General features: G+C 36.9%; 4 protein-coding genes across 4 annotated transcripts; all 4 read right to left on the bottom strand.

Annotated features, from left to right (window-relative positions):
* Positions 1-804: 804 nt before the first annotated feature.
* Positions 805-2372, bottom strand: LOC107638095 (histidine-containing phosphotransfer protein 1). Its single transcript, XM_016341271.3, has 6 exons — positions 2145-2372; positions 1922-2052; positions 1768-1836; positions 1485-1556; positions 1334-1406; positions 805-1235 (listed from the first exon to the last, which is right to left on the bottom strand). The coding sequence occupies exons 1-6, from the start codon at positions 2202-2204 to the stop codon at positions 1176-1178; spliced, it is 465 nt and encodes a 154-aa protein (XP_016196757.1). The 5' UTR covers positions 2205-2372; the 3' UTR covers positions 805-1175.
* Positions 2373-2861: 489 nt separating this feature from the next.
* Positions 2862-6011, bottom strand: LOC107638084 (2-oxoglutarate (2OG) and Fe(II)-dependent oxygenase superfamily protein). The gene is made up of 7 exons (XM_016341261.3): positions 5542-6011; positions 5391-5448; positions 5169-5273; positions 4948-5005; positions 4100-4275; positions 3553-3622; positions 2862-3458 (listed from the first exon to the last, which is right to left on the bottom strand). The coding sequence occupies exons 1-7, from the start codon at positions 5676-5678 to the stop codon at positions 3163-3165; spliced, it is 900 nt and encodes a 299-aa protein (XP_016196747.1). The 5' UTR covers positions 5679-6011; the 3' UTR covers positions 2862-3162.
* Positions 6012-6148: 137 nt separating this feature from the next.
* LOC107619969 (receptor-like cytosolic serine/threonine-protein kinase RBK2) lies at positions 6149-8703 on the bottom strand. Its single transcript, XM_016322196.3, has 9 exons — positions 8489-8703; positions 8258-8364; positions 7775-8158; positions 7406-7657; positions 7149-7303; positions 6991-7070; positions 6755-6890; positions 6510-6656; positions 6149-6435 (listed from the first exon to the last, which is right to left on the bottom strand). The coding sequence occupies exons 1-9, from the start codon at positions 8569-8571 to the stop codon at positions 6280-6282; spliced, it is 1500 nt and encodes a 499-aa protein (XP_016177682.2). The 5' UTR covers positions 8572-8703; the 3' UTR covers positions 6149-6279.
* A 767-nt stretch (positions 8704-9470) lies between these two features.
* LOC107638074 (PH-response transcription factor) lies at positions 9471-12318 on the bottom strand. The gene is made up of 9 exons (XM_016341252.3): positions 11716-12318; positions 11549-11617; positions 11313-11369; positions 11151-11220; positions 10819-10911; positions 10424-10681; positions 10236-10278; positions 9969-10047; positions 9471-9858 (listed from the first exon to the last, which is right to left on the bottom strand). The coding sequence occupies exons 1-9, from the start codon at positions 11989-11991 to the stop codon at positions 9766-9768; spliced, it is 1038 nt and encodes a 345-aa protein (XP_016196738.1). The 5' UTR covers positions 11992-12318; the 3' UTR covers positions 9471-9765.
* Between the last annotated feature and the right edge of the window lie 7648 nt (positions 12319-19966).

Genomic DNA, 19966 nt, shown 5'->3' with positions numbered 1-19966 from the left:
TTTAGTCTTTCAAGGTTCAACTAATTCTTATTTTTTTATTAAAAAAAATTACACTTTTAAAACATTAATGAATATTCTTGACAATTAGCATTTAGCAAAATCCTTTTTTATATAGATCAAAATCCTTATTATAACTACAATTTTAAATTTCAACCATAAAATAAACAAAAATAATATGTTTACATTAAAAATTATTTACCAAATCAATTATTATAGATTTGTGTATAAACATATGTTATTTCGTGCATAATCAATATATATTTTATATTTAGGAGTAAGGCTCGAATCCGAGATTTCTGGGTGAGGATGAGAATGTCTTTATATATATATATATAAGTTTGAAATGAGACTCGAATTTGCGATCTTTAGGTGAGTATGGAGAGACTATGTCATTTGAGCTATAACTCATTGACATAATGTCTTATTTATATTGCTATTAGGATTGAGAAGCGATAAATTAAAAATAAACAAACAAAAATATAGGGCTTAATTTGCGCAGCATCTAATAGAGAGGGAGAAGGCTACCACATATAGATTTGACTTTGTGAAGAAGAGAATCATATCATATCTTGTGATGATTCACCTTATCTTGGGCCACCAACTTCATAGAATTATTGGCTGTCCCCATTTTCTTATTCCAATATAATAAAGTGACTTTATATCTCCACAATCTTTTACCATTAACCTATGATTCCATTGCCAACTAATGCCATGTGATAATGACAACAATGTCACTACTCACTTTTGTTGAAGTTTATACCAGCAGAAACAATCCAATTCCAAATAGTCACCTGTCTCTATCAGTTTCAGAAGAAAACAACAATAATATTCACTAGGCTATCCCCACAGCATAATTGGTCTATGTACATAAGTCTAAGCAAATTTTGTAAAAGGGCCATTTTTTCTTCACATATGGTGAAACTTGTTTCTGATTCAAATTCTAATAAACCATCTGATCCTGTTGCTATCTAATTAGACTTTGTTAAACCATGCAAAAAAATGACAAATTACACTAGTAGTTCTGTTTCTTAAATAAGGTACAGAAGATGGAAACTTCCTTGTTCTCAATACATGAGAATCCACACATTCATCACAGCATAAAAGAGAAACTTCAACCAAGGAGAAGACTATTCCAAAACACTCTTACAAGCTTCTATTTTTACAAATTGGATCATTCAGAAACTAAGTTCCATCATAGGGATCGATCCTCCGGCTGCCATAATCTGTTGCTCAAGCTGCACAAATTAAAGTACACACGAATGAATAAACATAAATGTAAAACAAATTCACAATGAAAGAATATGTTCTTCAGGCAATTTTTTATTATGGTTACCCTGAAGAGTGTTTCAAGCTTATTTTTGACAAGGCAGCATTCTTGCTTAACTTGGTGCAGACATTTCAGGCACCTACAGAAACAAAAATTTTGTGTGACTAGAGAATGAAATTTCAATTCTCAAGTTCAATGAGGACAAAAAGTGACTTACCCATCTATATTCTGTTCCTCACAGAAGTTGCGAAAAGCAATGCAACAATTTTTAACCCTTTGAGCGCCAATGCTGTAAAAACAGACAACCATAATTAACTAAGCTTAATATTTAACTTTGACTGGTTCAGTAATAGTAGGAACGAACAAGTAAGACAAGAACTGCCAAAAAAAAAAAAAAAAAAACAATAGCTACTTAACAAAACAAACATGTTTTTTTTTTTTTCTTTTTCTCTCTCGGATTGTGTTGAATTAAAGGCAAATGATATATTGTTATATCATACCTTGAGCTACTCCCTTTTAACTGATGAACATGAGCATCAACCATTTTGAAGTCAACACTTTTCTGATCTCTGCACATGAGAAGAGAAGATAAGAGAATATATATGCTAATTAGTGATAGTAATCTCTGTGAGAAGAACAATATGATAGACTGACAGAGCAATGGTGAGATCATTGAGAAGCTTGTGAGAATCTTGAAAGAAGAGAGAAACAACTTCAACAACAAAGTCAGGATTGTTGTCATCTTGTAGCTGCTCAAGTTGAAGGAATTGCGCATCCAAGAACCCCTTCTCTCATCATACCAAAGATCACAAAAATAAACAAATGGAGAAAAAATAAATAGATAAAAAGAAAGAAATGGTGTGTTTAGATTGAAAACCTCAATGAATAATGATCTGGTGTAGTCTATCCACTGTCTCTGCATCTGACCCACCTCCATGATTTTCCTGCCTTAGTCCTTCTTTTGTCACACAACACAAACACTAGCACCCACTTACTATCAGCTATTAATGCTGCAAATTTTATTCCTATATGGATTCGCACTCTACTTTGGTGCTTCTTTGACCCCACTTATCATATTTGTCTGAAAATGCTTTCTTTAAAAAACAATAATTTAAAAACAAACATTCTTTTTTAAATTAGAAAATACTCCTATAAAAACATCTTCGTATAAAGATAGCATTGTGAACCGTTAGATAGTTCAATCAAACATATCAAATTATCTAATGATTCACAATGCCATCTTCATGTAAAGATATCACCAAGAATATCCACCTTTAAATTATGGCATAACTTTTATTTTAATAAATTATATTACTTATCACTTGCTATCCCTATGTAAATTATGTATAAGCATCATATTGGTTTCTTCCTCGTTTTAATATTTTCTACGTCATTCAATTATCCTCTAGCCAAAATGATAATTACTTCATCGTAACATTGCAATGCAACAAAAATACGTCGTACATACTATACTAGTTTAATTTAAACTGAAATCTCACCAGCTATTGTCTACAATGATTTGTCTTTAACAATACTGCATAGCAAGCATTAAAATAGTTATTGTAAATAATATTTAAACTATTGAGATTTACCCTAGTGACAAATTATGCATGTGTTATTATTTCCCGCTTGTTTATCCATATAAAATAGCCAACAAAATGACAAGCAAGATGCCGCATTACAACTCAATTCTATCACTTGGAAGTGTGGCAGAGGCCATTTTGAGTTTTTTACCCCAAAAAGGAAACAGTATCATCTTTATAACTAGTAACTACTCGCCATAATGATACAGAATTAATTTACAATCCAGGATAGAAGAGGAATAAAATTAAGAACCAACCGAAATCTGAAATCCAGTGGCAGAAACTTGTATGTGGGAATCTGTAGTGAAGTTTCTAACATGCCTTACAACTCTTCCTACAGTACCCAGGAAGGTCTGAAGACCCAATCATATACTCAGGATTGTTTGTGCACTCTCCAAGGGAAGCCCATGTCATGCAGCTCTGATGATTATCAGTGCAGTCTCCCCCAGGTCCTACTGTTTTATCAAATGAATCAACATGAATCCATTTTGTTGCTGACCATTTCTCACCTTCAAGTACAGGGCATCCCGCATGGAGGCTATTAGTGTCGGGGATAGCATTTGGGTGAAGACTGAAGAAGAGAAGTGCATCCCCTCTACGTGGTTTCACTGTGTAATGCCAGGTGAGGAAAGAATATAAAGCTCAATGAGTATAATGCAAACATAGGCGAGAAATCCGTAAAAATATTATACAGTTGCCCACCTGCAATTCCTTTTTTGGCACACTCAGAGAGATCGGTTCCTTTTTCAGAACCTCTTCTATGTGGAGTTTCCTGTGAACAGAGTGAAAATTCAGAAGCTATCAAATTAGCTATTGGTCGTTAAAGCTAGAAACAATTTCCTCTTTAAAACCAAAACGCTTTTAGATCTGCTGCTTGAAGTGGAAGAAACCAAAGAGGAGATCTTGAGAATATCATATGAAAAATGAAAAGTGTATGGTGTGAACTACATGTACTATCTTCTAAATGCAGAGTCAAACTATATGCTGCCAAAGTATCCACCCAAGAGGGCCCAGTCAAGCGTACACAAACTTTAAACTCCTAAAAGGTTTCTACTTTCTAATATTGGTCGCCGAGATGGCAACGGAATAAAATACAAGCATCTCGTAGAAACACGAGAAATTCAGATCACAGGCTAGAAAGTTTGGTATAGTTAGAGATATAGTTATCCAGATTGAAATGAACTGCAAATGTTTTCCAATAATATATTTATAACTAGGAGGAACGAACTACATCAATTACTATACAAACCTCTGCATTAGGGAACACTGTTTCACCACCACTGGTCACATCAGTGAGATACATGAGAACAGTTGCAACACGGTGTCCACCTCGAGCTATATTAACTTTGTCAGAGAAGTAGTCATAATGCGGATCATATTTCTGCCCATGCTCATACCTCAATACTTGAATGTCTTCTCCATTTTCTGAAATTTAATAACAATATTACAAGACACTAATTAATGCTAACGTCTTTGGTACAATAACGCGCCCCTATGAAATCATTTAAATGATCATGGAGATACAGGTTCATTCCCCTATGAAATCCCTAGCTTGCAAGTGAACAATGATGTTGTTGTATGAAGATGATTGGCAGTCAAAGGTTAATTATGTTTTCTAACAAACTCCTGTCTAATTTTTTTCTAGTATCTCTGCCCAATTGCTCTAAATTGTCTGGAAATTACAATTCGGACTCAATTAACCAATCTGTTAAAATGTTGCAGACTTTCTCATTCCACAAGTGAAAATATTAGCATAGAGCAATCTAGATTTTAGCAACTTCCTTCTGCTAAAGCCGGGGCAGATGCAAAAACAGCAAGCTATGACAGATGACAAAATAAAAGCTACATTAAACCTTGTCTTCTCATGTTTTATAATTAACAAATCTTACTTCTCATTTCTTCATGAACTGGAAAAACAAACAAACTGGTGACAAGTACAACACAGAGAAGCATATCATTACACTTGACATGTAATGATACCAAGACCAACCAAACATTGAGCACAGATACAAACATATATAGGATAGCAAGAAGATGAAGAAATTAATATAAGTTAGCATATATTTCCAAGAAAATTATTTATATGGCATGACATACCTTTCGGAAGAAAGGTCCACGACGAAATCTTATCCTCAATGCCAGAAATAATAGGATCCTATAAAATTAGAAGGGAATTAAAACCTCCATACGCAGCATTAATTACAAAACTCAGGAGCATAATTTCAAGGCAGGGAGGGGAGTAGATCACACTAATTCCAACGTGAATTTCAAAAATGAAATGGATTACAGTAGATAGATTATAAAGAAGAGGAAGAAACCTTGTCCTTGGGAATGAACATTCCAGAGCTTGTTCGAACTTCACTCAACTGACTCTCTCCAGAAAGATTATCCGCTACAGCAGATCTCTTAAGCTCTGATTTCGCCTGAATTAAACAACGCGTAACTCGGATTAGCAAAGAAAACTAACAGTTAGCAAGTAACGGATTCTACGTAAGAGAAAGAGAGCATATTATATTATATTATAGTTATATATTACTCACCAAAGAGATCAGATGATCGCATTCCAGGTCGGTGAGGAAACCTTCGTAAACGAAAGCTCTGCAAATATCGGATTGAGATTCAAGAACTTAGTTGATTATTGCTAGATTTAGAAGGAAGAGCGAAATGAGTAACAATAATATGAAAGAGGACCTTGGATTCCATGAAATCTGTTTGACCTTGGAAGGGTTGATGATGGAGCTCGCCGAACCAGCGTACGAGCTCAACACTTCATCGCAGTGGGAGATCCACGTCACCAAGAACAAGAGCAGAACCCTATGATTACTCATCTTCTCTGATTCGATCTCGAAGTTGAATTTTCCAGTAAAATTATTTCTCTCTCGTCTTTCGTTTTCCTTCTGATTCCTTCCAAATCCAACTCATCGAGCGGGAGGATTAGATTTTGTTTTTTTTTCTTTCCTTTATTAATTATTATTGACCTCAACTTCTATCAGTTTAATTAATAATTAATTAATGATTATTTAATTATTAATTTTCCTGTTGACATTTTGGTTTCTGTTTTCTCTTCAACAATTATAACTTGTAAGAAAATGTTCACACTTTCTAGCTTCTTCATTTGTCATCTTCTATATGAAAATTTCCTAATTTATTTATAAAAAAGCATGTATAATTGTGCTTAATTTTGCTACATAAGGAAAAAGTAAATTAGATAAAATATCTTTCATAGTGAATTTCACTGCGTAATATTATCAGCATACATTTGAAATCTTGGATTGCCATTGAATACACACAAGAAATAACGAAATATACACACAAATACCTATTCTGCAAATAAAATCACTACACCTAAACTTTTGCACAGTTGCAATATCTGAAATGAAATGAGGGGCCATAATCTAGTCTTTAATGCTTGCTGTTATCAGCAGAGTCTTAATCTTGTCCAATAGTCTGCAAATGTTTAGATATGTCATTGGAACTCTCAGGTGAAGGAAACTCTTCTTCAAGGAACTCATCATCACATAAAGGTTCCAGGAGTTCCCTAACTAACTCCATGCTGCCTTCTTCACCTTTTGCTATCTGCAATACCTGCATGAATCCACTCCATAACATTAGTTAAGCGCGCTTGAGCTAACTTGACAAGTATCAATTAAGGGACATACCTGATGCATTCGCGGTCGAACGGTCGACTCCGCTATACACAAAGAAGCTGTTAAGATTATATATTTCATCTGCTCTTCGTCATAGGCACCAGCAAGACATGGATCAATAAGCTCGTCCATTTTGCTCTTGGATATCAGTGGTTTTGCCTGCAACCAATTATTTACTTAGCCAGAGGCATAATAAATATAAATATTGACATTTTGAATATCAAGTTAAGGCCATGAAATAGCTGACATTAACATACCCACATCACAAGACTTTTCTGAGCTTTGTCCAAAGCCGGACGGCCGGTAATGAGCTCCAATAATAGCACTCCATAAGCAAATACATCAGTTTTTTCATCAACAATACCATGCATGAAGTATTCAGGAGGAAGGTAACTGTTCTCACATCAAGAAAGAAAACAAACATTAGAAGTGCCAAATAATGAAAATACTGGATTAGAAAGAAAACTTTGGCAAGTTTCTTAGATATAAAAACCCGAATGTGCCTTCTACTTTGGAGACAGTATGGTGAGTCCATTTGTCAGGTAACCATTTAGATAGTCCAAAATCAGCTATCTGGTGCAACATTCAAGTTAACATTGTTTCAAGCATATAAATTTGGTAACTGGTGTTTATAATCAAAGAAAAATGCACCTGTGGCTCAAAATCCTCTGAAAGCAATATATTAGCAGCCTTGATATCTCTGTGAATAATCCTTCTTTGACATTGTGCATGCAGATAGTGGAGGCCTTCAGCAGTCCCCAATGCAATCTTATACCTCATGTTCCAATTCAGTTTCTCTCTAGGTCCTTCAGAATTCAAGCAAGCAAAGGAAGAAACCAGTTAATTAACTTTGTTTTATAAAAAACTTGTGCTTGATCATATTCAAAGCTTGTTAGAGGTTAACAGACCATATAGTATGGAAGCTAGGCTGCCATGTGGAGACAACTGAAGAACAAGATGCATTCCACCTTCAACTCCATATCCAATCAATTTAGCAATATTGGGGTGGTCCACATGCACTATAATCCCAAGCTCGGACAAAAAATCTGCAGTCATTTCTTCTTGGTCCCCTCTTGTTAGCCTTTTAATTGCTACAAAGGTTCCATCTGCCAATTGGCCTTTGTAAACCTCACCATAACCTCCCTGCCCGATCAAATTCTCTTCAAGAAAGAAAAGTATGAAAGTTGGTTATCAGCTTGGAAAGAAAAATAAATAAATAAACAAAAATGTTAATACGAGAGTTTCTTGTCAGGCAAGAAATTAAAAGGATTGCACACCCTGGCTGAAATTATTGGTCGCGGCCTGGAGATCTGCGAGAGTGAATAATTTCCAGGACGCTTTAAAGCGATAAGCCTCAGGATTAAGAGATGATCCTTGTTTAAGAATTGCAGAAAATTCCTCTGGGATTCGTTCGGCGGAGGTTCTCTTTTTGAAATACGGAGCCTCCTTGATTGAGGTTAAGGTATAGAGGGGCATCTGGGATCCTTTCTTCAGAATACTAACAATGCCATTCATTTTATTGTTATTGTTGCCTTTTAAATCCGACTGCTCCCCGGAATTAGAAGGGCTACCGGTGTTGGAAGAGGAGCTTTCGGATCCTGGACTCGGACAACTCTTCATACTAGATACAGAGACATCCTCACTTCTTGGAGGTTCCACATCTAATGCGGTATTCAATCATTTTAATTCATCATTAGTATGATACACAATGACCTTAAAAACATAGAAACATTTAATTAAATTTCAACATGTTTTGATACCTGGAAGTGAACCTGTTGATAGCGCAGTTAGCCTCCTTAGAGACCTTATTATTGATCTCTGCTTTGCTTCATTCTGCTCTCTTTGTTTGCTTTGCAATCCATCATTGCTGCAAATATTATACCATATATAGAAATAGCATATCTAAGATAATATGTGAATGCAAAATGGTTGGAAGGAAGAAAGGATGAGAAGAAATGGAAGATTGGAGGTTGCATTTAGAAATGTGTTACCTGGTGGCAGAGGAAGGTTGGGGAGAGGGCGGTGGCTCAAGGGCCATGGCGGATAAAGCAGAACGAGGAGCAGACCACATCATAGAGGAGATGATGAAACAAAAGAAGCAAGACAGAGATGGCGTTTGTTATATCAGCTGCAACAGAATTTGTAATGTAAATGACTCCATTAGAGAAGTAACTAGTCCTAAAATGGTCAATTATATTAGCTGTTCTAACTTCCATATACTAACTCGTCCTCGTTGTTTTTCGTTTCCATGGAGATAACCAGGTTGCCTTTGCCAATGTAAATTGCACATAACAAGATTGTGTGAAATTTGACCAATCTAAATAAAGTGCATCAAAATTTGCGTATGTTATTCCTCTTTTTTTCTTCTTTTTCCTTTAAAAAAACGACCTCCTACTCCTAGATAATAGCCGCATATATAGAGTGGCTTTTTTCATAAAAATAGAAAAAAGAGAAATATATTCTATGCGTGTTAGATTCATATTAATTTGCTTAGTTATTATTTTAGTTTTCACTATATTTCATTATTTCTCTTTCTAGCTCTTACCATTACCAATCCCTATTTTGAAATGCCTCTTTTTTCCCCCATAACTCAATCGTTGAAAAGAAAAATTATTATTTTATCCAAACAAACTTATGAATGCTTCTAAAAACTAGAAGTATTTCCAAGTTAATCTATCTAAATATAAAACTGCTAGAAACTACTATGACTGTACTAAAAAAAGGTATGGTTAAAAATAAGAAATCATTTTTAGTTTGAGGGCGAAAAAAGAAACTAGTTAAAAACAAGAAACCAAAATACATTGATTTCTTGCACGTACAACATCCACACGAACAGGAGTGCGTACTTCTACATTATCCGGTGGAAGTTCGAAGCCTTGTATGGTTTTCGGCAATTACAATACAAGCAAACCATGCGATTAGCTCGAGTTCATTGTTTTATTTAGGAATCGCATCACATAGTACAAGGAAGTATAATTCACGAATTCCTCGTGGATTTCATGGTGAATTGACTAAATTCGTCCAAACCATTATACAAGTAAGATAAATTAAGGTATTACATTGGATGAACCAACCAAGAAAATGTCCCGTGAAGAAATGTCTTGGTCAATATAAATTTACAGGCTTTCATGTCCAAAGAATTATTTTATCATACAAAAATTAACAGGATGTAACACACAATGGGGACAAAGAAGTATGTAAAGCCGTAAACGAACACGAATTCATCAGTTGTAACAAACTCCGATTGAAAATTCAGCTAGCCATAACGTCAATGGACATTGCGAGTAATCAATCCCTCGAATATAGCATAAAGGTCCTTATTTTCAGGCCCGAAAATTTCATCAGCTTTTTGTAGCGTCTCCTGCAATTTCACCACAGATAAAGGTTTCAGTTAACTGAAAAAGAAAAAGGATTAAGAGGATCAAGGAAAGCACAAGAGATGGGGCAAAGAAAGCAGCAGGCAGGGATTACCTCTCTTGTTTGTTTATGGGAATTCAGCTCCTTAACGTTCGCCAGAAATGCTCCAAACTGCTCATAGGACAAACGGTTCCTATTGATAACAAAAAATAGATTAAATTTGGGACTCGTACATGACCAGTAGAAGTTTAACATAGTGTTATCAGATTTAAGTGTTGTTAATACTTCAATCTGATAACATCAAATTATCTAATAGGTAAGCCATTAAGAGTGATCAAGTAACGAAGAGTTTAAGTAGCATGCATGATACAGGGGCCTCACCTTGCTTGGCGGAAAAAGTCCTTTCCATCCACCCGGGTTCGTCCTATGACACCCAATTATAAAAATGATACAGAAACTCGTGAGTACACTAGCCCGGCCAAGATCCGAGAGAGCAATCCATGCTAGTCTGACATCATAAAAATATTCCTAGATACGAAAGCAATAACAGAAAAGTTGGAAAGACTCACCAAATTGTGATCCAGCTCCTACATCAGAGCTAGATACTGAATTATGAACCGAGGACATTGAGGAATACACTGAAGACCTGTCATCATACATGCCTCTTGAGTTCAAGACTGAAATTGAATGTCTCCTTGGAGACACAGGTTGGGATGTTCTTGGGGACACTGATGCCGAAAGAATTGGAGGGGAACCGGGTGGAGTAATTCTAGGGGTGCTAGTTTGGGATGCTAAGAGGAGACTTTGTGATACTCGAGGTCTTGTGGCTGCAATGACAGAAATAGAAAATAAATGCAAGAATGCACAATCATAGTTCATTTTTTTATTATCTTTGGCAATGCATAGTTGAAATGTATGTCTATAATCTACCCATCCCCTCATGGATGATAGTAATAGTGCATACCATCAGATTCATGATCCCGGACAAAAGAATTTCCAACATCAGAAGTATGTGTTTGCGATGAAGATGTCGACGGTGGCCGTGAAGCATCATCGTCTGCAATACAATTAGAACTACTCAAGGCCAGAAACGATAAAACTATATCTCAACCATAAGGGATCAGGTTTGAATTGCAGTATGAGCAACAAATAGTAACTTTTCCCTCCATTTAACTATCTTTTCCTCTTGTTTTCCCCCAAAGAGAACCTAAATCGTTTCCTACCAGTTCTCAAGAGAAATCCATTCTTATAAAGTTGGATAATATACAATAGAACAGAGTAGAAACTAGAAAGTACCTCCAAAATGGGAAGTGGAAGTCAAGCTCGATTGACTCTCTATTCTAGCAACCATTTCTGGAGCTCCACCCTATGAGAAACAAATCCATAACTGGTAAAAAAAATTCTCCCTGAAAATAATAATAAATAATGATAATGACGATGACAATAACAGTCACTTACAGAATTATCATCATCTTCTTGAAGTGATTGCATAAGCGTCCTTCTGAAACCCTCCAACTGTAAACGTAGAGCACATTAGTCCTATTCCATTAACCATTCACAGTCACATCACATTCATCAATTATTCAATCACGCTCTACTCGAAGTTACTCTAACAATACAATTCCCAATTTCTTCTTTCACTTCCATTTCTAGGTTAAAACTCAGAATTTAATATGAAGAGTAGAAATTGAGACCTTGGAGACCTCCCGAGTGAGCTTTCTGACGGTACTGGAAAGGGAAGCATTCTCCTTCAGCAAGCTCTCCTATTATCTCAAAGAAAAAAAGAAAAGAAAAACGGTCAAACGTGGTTCAAAGGAGCGAATTGAACCGGGTTCGACGGGTGGTGGGTGGTGGTTGGGACCTTATCTTGGTCGGCTTGGACGAGCTTATCGGCGATTTGGGAGAGGGAGGCGTCGAGGGAGGCGAGCTGAGAGCGGAGGTGGGCGATGAGATTGTCCTTGTCGGCGATCTTGGCGCGTAGATCAGACGTCTCAGATTCGAGTGCGTTGACACGCGTCGCGAGCGCAATGGATGTGATCTTGCGTGCCACATCAAGCTGCTCGAAGGGATCTGACGGTAGCACTTGTACCACCTCCTCGGGAAGATCGAACTTCGAGCTTCCCGATTCTGCCGCCATACTCCTAACTTAACTCTTCCTGTTTTGTTTATTCTCTTCCCCTTTTTCCTCTCCTTCTATTTTTAAATAAAAAATTACTACTAATTATGGGTTTAGCTAACTAGTACTGGCATACTAGAATCACATGCTTCTTTCCTTTTTGTTTTCTTTATTATCCGGTTTATTTGGCATTTTATGTTATTAGAATGTTAGGTTTTATGATCTGTGCTTGTTAATGCAAAGGAGACGGAACCTTTGGAGTTTGGACCATCAAATGGATGGAGAAATGCCCCACAGAGCTTGTATTCGGGAAAATAAATAAATAATGATGTCAAAAATATGTGGCATTTGAGGAAGGAGGTGAAGTGGGACTTGAACAAGATCAAACATTTACCATTTACTATTTACCTCTCGGTATTTTTTTTTTTAACCCCTCTTTTCTTTTGGGTATGATGAATTGGATTAGGCCGCATGGCTTGCAGAAATTAGGTCCGTTTTTGGGTAAGTGAGAAACAAAGTTTGGGTTGGCAATGGTAGGATATGCAGGGTTCTAGTTTAGGGTTTGTGGGGATAAATATTTTGTAAACTTCAATCTTATTCTATTTCAGATTTAAAACTATCCTACTAGAATTTTATCAGCAGAAATAATTCTACATCCGACTCAACTTTATGTGAAAAAAATTAATAGTGAATTTATCTTAAAACAATGTTTAGCCATTTAACATTTTATAAATATAATAATAATTAAATATTATTTTTGTATATTTGGCAATATATATATTAGAAGTCCAAAACCTAGAGGGGAAAAAGAACCAATTTCAAACCTAGAATCACACGCATAGATATTGTTCATATTCTGGCCTAAAATGAAGCCAAGTCCAAAAGGAATAAAGTCCACCCAAAAACAGTGGTCTCATTATTCTTACCCGATCTCATAGAGGTCGAGCGCGACGACAGAAATTCAGTCTCGCTTATTTAAATAAGTAATTACTTCCTAAGATATCTCCTATCCCTCTAGGAGAGATCTCAACAAACTTGCCTAAAAAAGAGAACAATTATCCACCATCAAAGGTGACTACACTAAAAGATGGTAATCTATTCTACTATAAATACACTGACACCCTCAGGTATATTCAAGTCCAATCTACTAAAAACCTACTTAAAGTCCTTGCTAACTTAAACATCGGAGTCTTTTGCAGGTACCACCCTCCACCTCCTCATGAGGAACTCGGACCTCGGCACAAGCACAAGTCGGATACTGCCTCAGAAGGAGTTTGGACCACGTTCAAGCCCAAATCACCATTTCAGGTAACCCTCAGAACATTGGCGCCGTTGCCGGGAACTTGGAAGTCTACACCCCACTATGGCGGACGAGCAACTTGAAGATGGACGCACTGCATCTGAGTCCGAACCAGAAACTCATAACGACGATCGAGCCCTCGTAATACCCCCACGACAAGAAGGAACAAGTAATCCTAATGGGAAGGAACATCACAAAATTCTCACACCTGACGACAACAGTCAGAAGTACATCCACCTGAGAACGAAGAGTCCCCACACCTAACCGAGATCATGGGACTCATACACGGACATCAAATCCGGTTAGAGAAACTCGAGCAAGATATTAAGTGACAAAGAGAAGCAAAAAGAAATCTGCAAAGGGAGGTACGACGCAGAAAAGAACTCGAGGAAAAGCTTTTAAAAATAGAAGCTGATCTACGAACTCGGACCAATAAAGCTTAACGAGAAAAAAGCCCTTTTGGAGGAGAAGATCCATTCATAGAAGATATCATGCGGGTTAGGGTTCTAAGAAATTTTAAAAGCCCCGACATGGATCTCTGTGATGGCATGACCGACCCAAAGCATCATCTCAGTAACTTCAAAAGTTGGATATACTTGGCTGATGCGTCTGATGCAATTCGTTTCAGGGCTTTCCCGAGCACATTAACCAAAGCAGCAATGAAGTGGTTCGATAGCTTACTACCCAGGTCGGTGACTTGCTTTGACAACCTGGCAAGGAAGTTTCTTACCCGATTTTCAATTCAGAAGGATAAAGTCAAACATGCTCCAAGTCTTTTAGGGGTAAAGCAAGAAGTCGGAGAGATCTTCCGAACTTACATGAAAAGGTTCAACAAAGCCTGCATAGAAATACAAAATTTGCCTCCTGAAGCAGTAATAATGGGGTTAGTTATTAGCCTTAGAGAAAGATCATTCTCTCAATCCATATCAAAGTGGCACCCGACCTCTTTATATAAAGTACAAGAACGGACAGAGAAGTATATCAACATGGAGGAGAACTCTCGACTTAGAGATCCAGTCCCGAAGCAAAACCTTTCCTACCAAGTTCGGGATAAGGAGAAGGAGAGAAAGCAAAAAGAGGAGTACAGCTCGGAGAATCCTCAAAGATACCATAACTACACCCCCACTCTGAGTTTCTCTTATTGATATTTACAGAGAGATTTGTCACACTGAAAAACTTCTGCCTCCTTGCCCCATTAAACACAAAAGGCCGAAAGTCAGACAGAATATTGCGAGTATCACAAAATATATGGGCATTCTACCAATGATTGTTATGATCTGAAAAATGATATAGAAAAGTTGGCTAGAGAAGGTCGACTTGAAAGGTACCTCGCTGAAAAGTCGGACGATCCAGGAAAAAGGAAGTGAGGAGATGAATAGGGAAGTCGGCGAGATTAGCCACCACAAACCCCCTGATAGGCACATACACATGATAAATGGAGGATTTGCAGGAGGAGGAGTTACTAAGTCCTCACACAAAAGTCACCTTAAGGAGGTATATCAAGAAAGTCATCAGGAGAAGCTTCACCACAAACGACCTCATACTAATCCGAAATGACATCGGAGTTCTGAAGTCAGGCAAGGAAAAGCTTGCTGCAAACTGGAAACGATCTTACAAGGTTGTCGAAATCTTAGAAAAATGTTACTATAAAGTGTCCGACTTAAAAGGGAACGAGCTCCCAAGGTCATGGCACGCATGTAACTTAAAGAGGTACTACAGCTAGAAAGCGCACCTTGCTCCCTGGTGTACTCTTTTTTCTGACTTCATGGTTTTTCCTGAGAAAAGTTTTTCTTGAGGGAGTTTTAACGAGACATCATAGCAAAGGCTAACGGTAAAAAGAAAAACCCTTAGTAGCAAGTTGACTTATTTAAATCTTTTCCTTTTATTAATGATAATTCATTTTCTACCAATTTTTCCATCATAAAGCATTAATTTAAGTTCGAAAAATCGCGAAAATCATTGCCTGACCTATATAATCGGAAAGATGAAGCGACGAGGTACAAATTAGTGTCAGAAGTTGTATAAGCAATTCGTGGTCCAACCTTAAAAGAGTCGGGCCTAAAACAAAATGTAAGAGTAACTTGATAAAGTCTGACCACTAGAAGTCGGATTTCAAACAACTAAGGGAAAAATAATACTTATATGAAAAAGGTCTAGAAATAACCAATCTACTTCACTGACATCTTTTTCAACTTAGCAAAAAACAGCATTGAAAGTTATTAAAACAACTTGATGGAAATTTTTATTGAGCTAACAGCTGTACCAACTAAAAGATGATTAATAATACAATCATTCGTGCAAAAAACTACTATCAGATTAGTGGACAAAGGATTTTTAAACAGTAAAATAAAGTTGTTTAAAGCTACAACTATTAAAAAGAATTTAATTGTTCATAAAAGATCCACAAGTCGGGCCATTCAAAGTTATGAATTACAAAGGAATGAGATGTTCACCAGTAATGGTAACTTCAGGTTGAGCAGAGAAAGTCGAGATCGATTATGACACTAGCACAGTAGAAGCAGGGAGAGTTTCAGGCTGAGAAGGGATGGGTTCACCTTCCATCCGAGTTGAAAAGCTCTGAGAAGCTCCCTCAACTCGGATTTCTGACATCTTCGTGTCGGGTATGGGAGAGTGTCCTCATCGTCTTCGGGTGCAGGGACAATCTTTCTATCAACCACAATATTGTCAGGACTGATAAGGGAGAGGTCCGCCTCAGGAGCAACAACCTGGAACTAAGCCTTTAGATTCTCCACCATTTTATCCATATCTTTAGCTATGATCGCCTCAAGCTCTGTATATTTATCTCTAGACTTGAAAATTTCATCTACCAAGTCGAGCTTCTCCCCAAAGACCCTGGTGTAACTCTCTTCGGCCTTCTTCTTTAAACCCTCCGCCATGGCTAAAGCGGCCTCAGCTTATTTTGCTCTCGCCCGAGCTTTGCCAAGGTCAGAAATGACAGACTCCCTTTCACCATCTCACTCCTTTTTTTATTCCTTCAAAGATACCACTTCAGCCTGTAGATCAGCCAGAGTACGTTAAGTGGCACTAAGAGGAGTCTTTTCGACTTCTCTCAACGAAGTCGTACAAACACCAACTGTCCGAATTCCACCTGAAGCAAGCACCTAGAGATGGCTCTTTATTGAAACATCATCCATGCTGATAAAGCTATGGGGAAGAATGTATTTCTCACCCCAAGCAATAGCATTAAAGCCCTACTCATAAATACTCCCGAGTCTGAAGACTTATGTTTTTTAGGGTTTGGCTCAAAATTGGGAGGTGGAGGAAGAGCTGTTCGTTTGGCCGAACTAAAGGGAGGAAGGATTGGCTGGGGAGTCAGATCAGAAGTAATCTTTAAAGAAGGCGAGGCATCCGAGTCCGACTTAGAGGGCAAAGAGAGATCGTCAGGTTCATCGGTCTCTTTTAGTTGTATGTTTCGAGCGACCACATTTTTTCTGGCAGTTCGGAGAGTTTTATAGTAGCAGACTTGGGAGCCATCCTTTCTACATGACATCAAATTCAGACATGTTAACTAGGGGTGGCAAAGCGGGGCAGGGGCCCGCACCATAAACGGGGCGGGCCAACCCGCCAACTAAGGTGGGTTCAAAATTCTAACCCGTCTCGCTTTATGACGGATTGGCGGGTCGGCGGGCTAGCCCGTTTGACTCTTTTTTTTTTTTGAAAAATAAAATTCATTAAAAATAACCATAAAATAATAATTAAAAATTAAATACAAATTAAAAATAGTCAAATTATAACATATTTTTTTCACTTTTTTTTTTAATTTTTAACTTCAATAAAATTGTTCAAAATAATATTTGTCAATAGAACCATCTTTATTTTAAAAAATAAGTCACATAATTTGAACATATATACGAAATTGTAAAATAAAATAAATAAAGTAAATAACTAAAAAAAGAATAAAAATAAAAAATAAATAAAAGTATTTAAAAATTATATAATTATTAATTTTGTAGTAGTAATTACTCTTTTATTTAATAAAAAAGGAGAAATAAATAGCTTTAGCCCGGCGGGTCGCCCCGCCCCGCCAAAACCCGTAAATTTGGCGGTGCGGGTTTGGCGGACTTTTTTAAATTTGACGGGTTCCAAATCCTAGCCTGACCCGCCTTTTTAGCGAGTTCGGCGGGTCGGCCCGACGGGTTAGACCCGTTTTGTGACCCCTAATGTTAACCACCAAAACAAATTAACAAAAGAGTATCTATAAAAATGAAAAAGAAGGCTACCAAGTTTGGACTGAAGTTGGTTTGGATTCTCTAAAAATTTTTTGGTATCCAAATAAGGAGCTCAACTCCAACACTTCTGGAATAAATTGATTACGCTCTCCTCAACTTCATTTAAGTCATTCAAATTATACTTAACTATTACGGGAAGCACTTCCCAAATACAAAAGAAAAAGGGTTTCGTCCTTCGTCCAGAAAAAAAGATCGGACACCCTCAATAGTCTAGATTTTAAAGAAGTAAATTTTGAAGTCGTGGAAGGAATCATCAAAAATGGCAAAGACCTTACTCCATTGAACAGTTCAGAAAGAGATCCAGCCTTGTTTTTTTGAACTAAAAGGCTTGGTTAGAACAAAAAGATTAAAAAAAAAACTTTAAGAGAAGGAAGGACACCAAGTTCACGGCAAAGAAGTTGATAGATTTTAAGAAAATCCTAAGAGTTGGGATGAAGTTGGGAAAGGGCAACATTACAGACCTTGAGAACCATGGATTCAAAATCAGAAAACGGAAGGCTAACTCCTAATTTTGTGAAAAAGCAATTATATATATAAAAGAAATGACGCTCTGACTTATCAAGTCGCGGAAATCAAACCCTCTCTTCAAGATCCACAACTACGATTTCGTATTTTCTCTCATTCTTTCAATTTAAACATAATCTATAATACCTGCGAAAGGTCTCGACATACTCGTTATCTATAACAGGGACAGGAGTAAGAACAGATACATCTACCCAAGTCAGGTCAGACGGAACTTTAGAGGACATGTTGTGAACTACTGAACGAGACATATAAGCTATACCTACAATATAACAAACAATATTGTCACAACAAGTCGAAAAGTCGGGTATAGAAAAGTATCTACAAAAATTATAAGAAGTCGGCATCAACAACACTAACTAACATCATAGTTCTTACGAATTCTCATACATACAACAACCACCACCACATTAACAGATACAGAAATGGTGCCATCTTCAATAGATAAAGTGGCATCATTTGGGGGCAACACAACACAAAAATCCATTCAGAATCACAACGGCAACAACAAAGTTTATGACCAAGAAAGAAGTAAAATTTCAGATAGCAACATTTCAAAGCAACCATTCTTTCGAAACAAACACAGAAAGAACACTACCCAAAATGCTAAAATAAAGAAAAGCATGTATAAGAACCAATCTCAAAAATACGAAACAAAAAAGAGCACTTCGACAGCAAGACACCAACGATCCAAGAACCTCCAACAAGCGAAGAAAAATTTCCAAGTAAGAAATTCAAAATGACGAAATGAAGAAAGGATATGAAAAAATCTTTTAAGAGAAAATGAAGAGTGCAAACTTTTCAGGAAGAAATAAAAAAAGAAAAAAAATGAAGAGAATTGGATATTTATAAGGCACTAAGGGCAAGGGAGTAATTTTCCATCCTTTATTTATGACGCACGGTTACCAAAGTAACCATAGAGGTAACGTGCGCAAAGAGGCATAACGCTTCAAATTTTTTTTTAAACACGTCGAGTATTTGATCTATTCATGGAAGGCGGTATTTTTCGACGTGACGTGTCAACACTCCAAAGAACATGCAAAATTTACAAATGCTCAAGCCTGACCTTATAAAAGCTCGGATTCAAGTAGGGACACTGTTCATACCCTGGCTCAAAATGAAGTCAGGCCTAAAAGAAATAAAGCCCACCCAAAGACAGTGGTCTCATCTACTCCTACCCGACCTTATAAAGGTCGGGCACGACGACCGGAATTCAGCCTCGCTTATCTAAATAAGTAACTACTTCCTAAGATATCTCCTATCCCTCTAGAAAGGAGATCTCAACAAACTTTTTTAGAAAAATGGAACAATTATCCACCATCAAAGGTGGAACTACACTAAAAGGTGGTTATCTATTATACTATAAATATACTGACACTTATATTCAAGTCCAACCTACTAAAAATTTGCTTAAAACCCTTGCTAACTTAAGTATCGGAGTCTCTTGTAGGTACCATCCCCAACTTCCTCACGAAGAATTCGGACGGCAGCACCTCGGCATCAGCACAAGTCGGATACTGCCTCAAAAGGAGTCTAAACCTCACGTTTAGTCCCAAATCACCGTTTCAAATAATTCTCAGAACAGATATATATATTCAACATGTATATATCAGGAATATCGAATTACGGTTTGATCAGTAGAATAGGCCTTTAAACTGAACCTTATCGTACCAGCAATTTTACCCACTCTTTTGTGCTAATCTAATCCGAAAAACTTTCAAATGTATTGATATGTTTCAATGATTTTTAACCGTTGATCTTAATTATAAAAAATATATATAATATATATAATTAAGATCAATGATTAAAATTTACTGAACATACACTGATACACTGATACACTGATATAATGGTATACTTAAAAACTTTTAATTTCAATCCTATATATTCACTTTAATCAGGTTGGATATTCCGTAGGTGAAGA

The sequence above is a fragment of the Arachis ipaensis genome, chromosome B1 (assembly GCF_059453495.1).
Source record: "Arachis ipaensis isolate K30076 ecotype BB chromosome B1, ASM5945349v1, whole genome shotgun sequence".
NCBI classification, from domain to species: Eukaryota; Viridiplantae; Streptophyta; class Magnoliopsida; order Fabales; family Fabaceae; genus Arachis; species Arachis ipaensis.
This window is presented reverse-complemented; position numbering and strand designations above follow the sequence as displayed.

What these genes read in the sequence shown, in the direction of transcription:
- LOC107638095 (XM_016341271.3), bottom strand. Translation starts at nt 2,204, where the DNA reads ATGGAGGTGGGTCAGATGCAGAGACAGTGGATAGACTACACCAGATCA. An exon ending in CCAGATCATTATTCATTGAG is followed by an intron (nt 2,053 to 2,144) that starts GTTTTCAATCTA and finishes TGATGAGAGAAG; the next exon opens with GGGTTCTTGGATGCGCAATT. An exon ending in AGCTTGAAACACTCTTCAGG is followed by an intron (nt 1,236 to 1,333) that starts GTAACCATAATA and finishes TAATTTGTGCAG; the next exon opens with CTTGAGCAACAGATTATGGC.
- LOC107638084 (XM_016341261.3), bottom strand. Translation starts at nt 5,678, where the DNA reads ATGAGTAATCATAGGGTTCTGCTCTTGTTCTTGGTGACGTGGATCTCC. An exon ending in GTGGACCTTTCTTCCGAAAG is followed by an intron (nt 4,276 to 4,947) that starts GTATGTCATGCC and finishes ATTAAATTTCAG; the next exon opens with AAAATGGAGAAGACATTCAA. An exon ending in TGCCAAAAAAGGAATTGCAG is followed by an intron (nt 3,459 to 3,552) that starts GTGGGCAACTGT and finishes GGCATTACACAG; the next exon opens with TGAAACCACGTAGAGGGGAT.
- LOC107619969 (XM_016322196.3), bottom strand. Translation starts at nt 8,571, where the DNA reads ATGATGTGGTCTGCTCCTCGTTCTGCTTTATCCGCCATGGCCCTTGAG. An exon ending in AAAGTAGAAGGCACATTCGG is followed by an intron (nt 6,891 to 6,990) that starts GTTTTTATATCT and finishes ATGTGAGAACAG; the next exon opens with TTACCTTCCTCCTGAATACT. An exon ending in TTCGACCGCGAATGCATCAG is followed by an intron (nt 6,436 to 6,509) that starts GTATGTCCCTTA and finishes GGATTCATGCAG; the next exon opens with GTATTGCAGATAGCAAAAGG.
- LOC107638074 (XM_016341252.3), bottom strand. Translation starts at nt 11,991, where the DNA reads ATGGCGGCAGAATCGGGAAGCTCGAAGTTCGATCTTCCCGAGGAGGTG. An exon ending in AAGAAGATGATGATAATTCT is followed by an intron (nt 11,221 to 11,312) that starts GTAAGTGACTGT and finishes TGTTTCTCATAG; the next exon opens with GGTGGAGCTCCAGAAATGGT. An exon ending in CCGGGATCATGAATCTGATG is followed by an intron (nt 10,682 to 10,818) that starts GTATGCACTATT and finishes CTGTCATTGCAG; the next exon opens with CCACAAGACCTCGAGTATCA.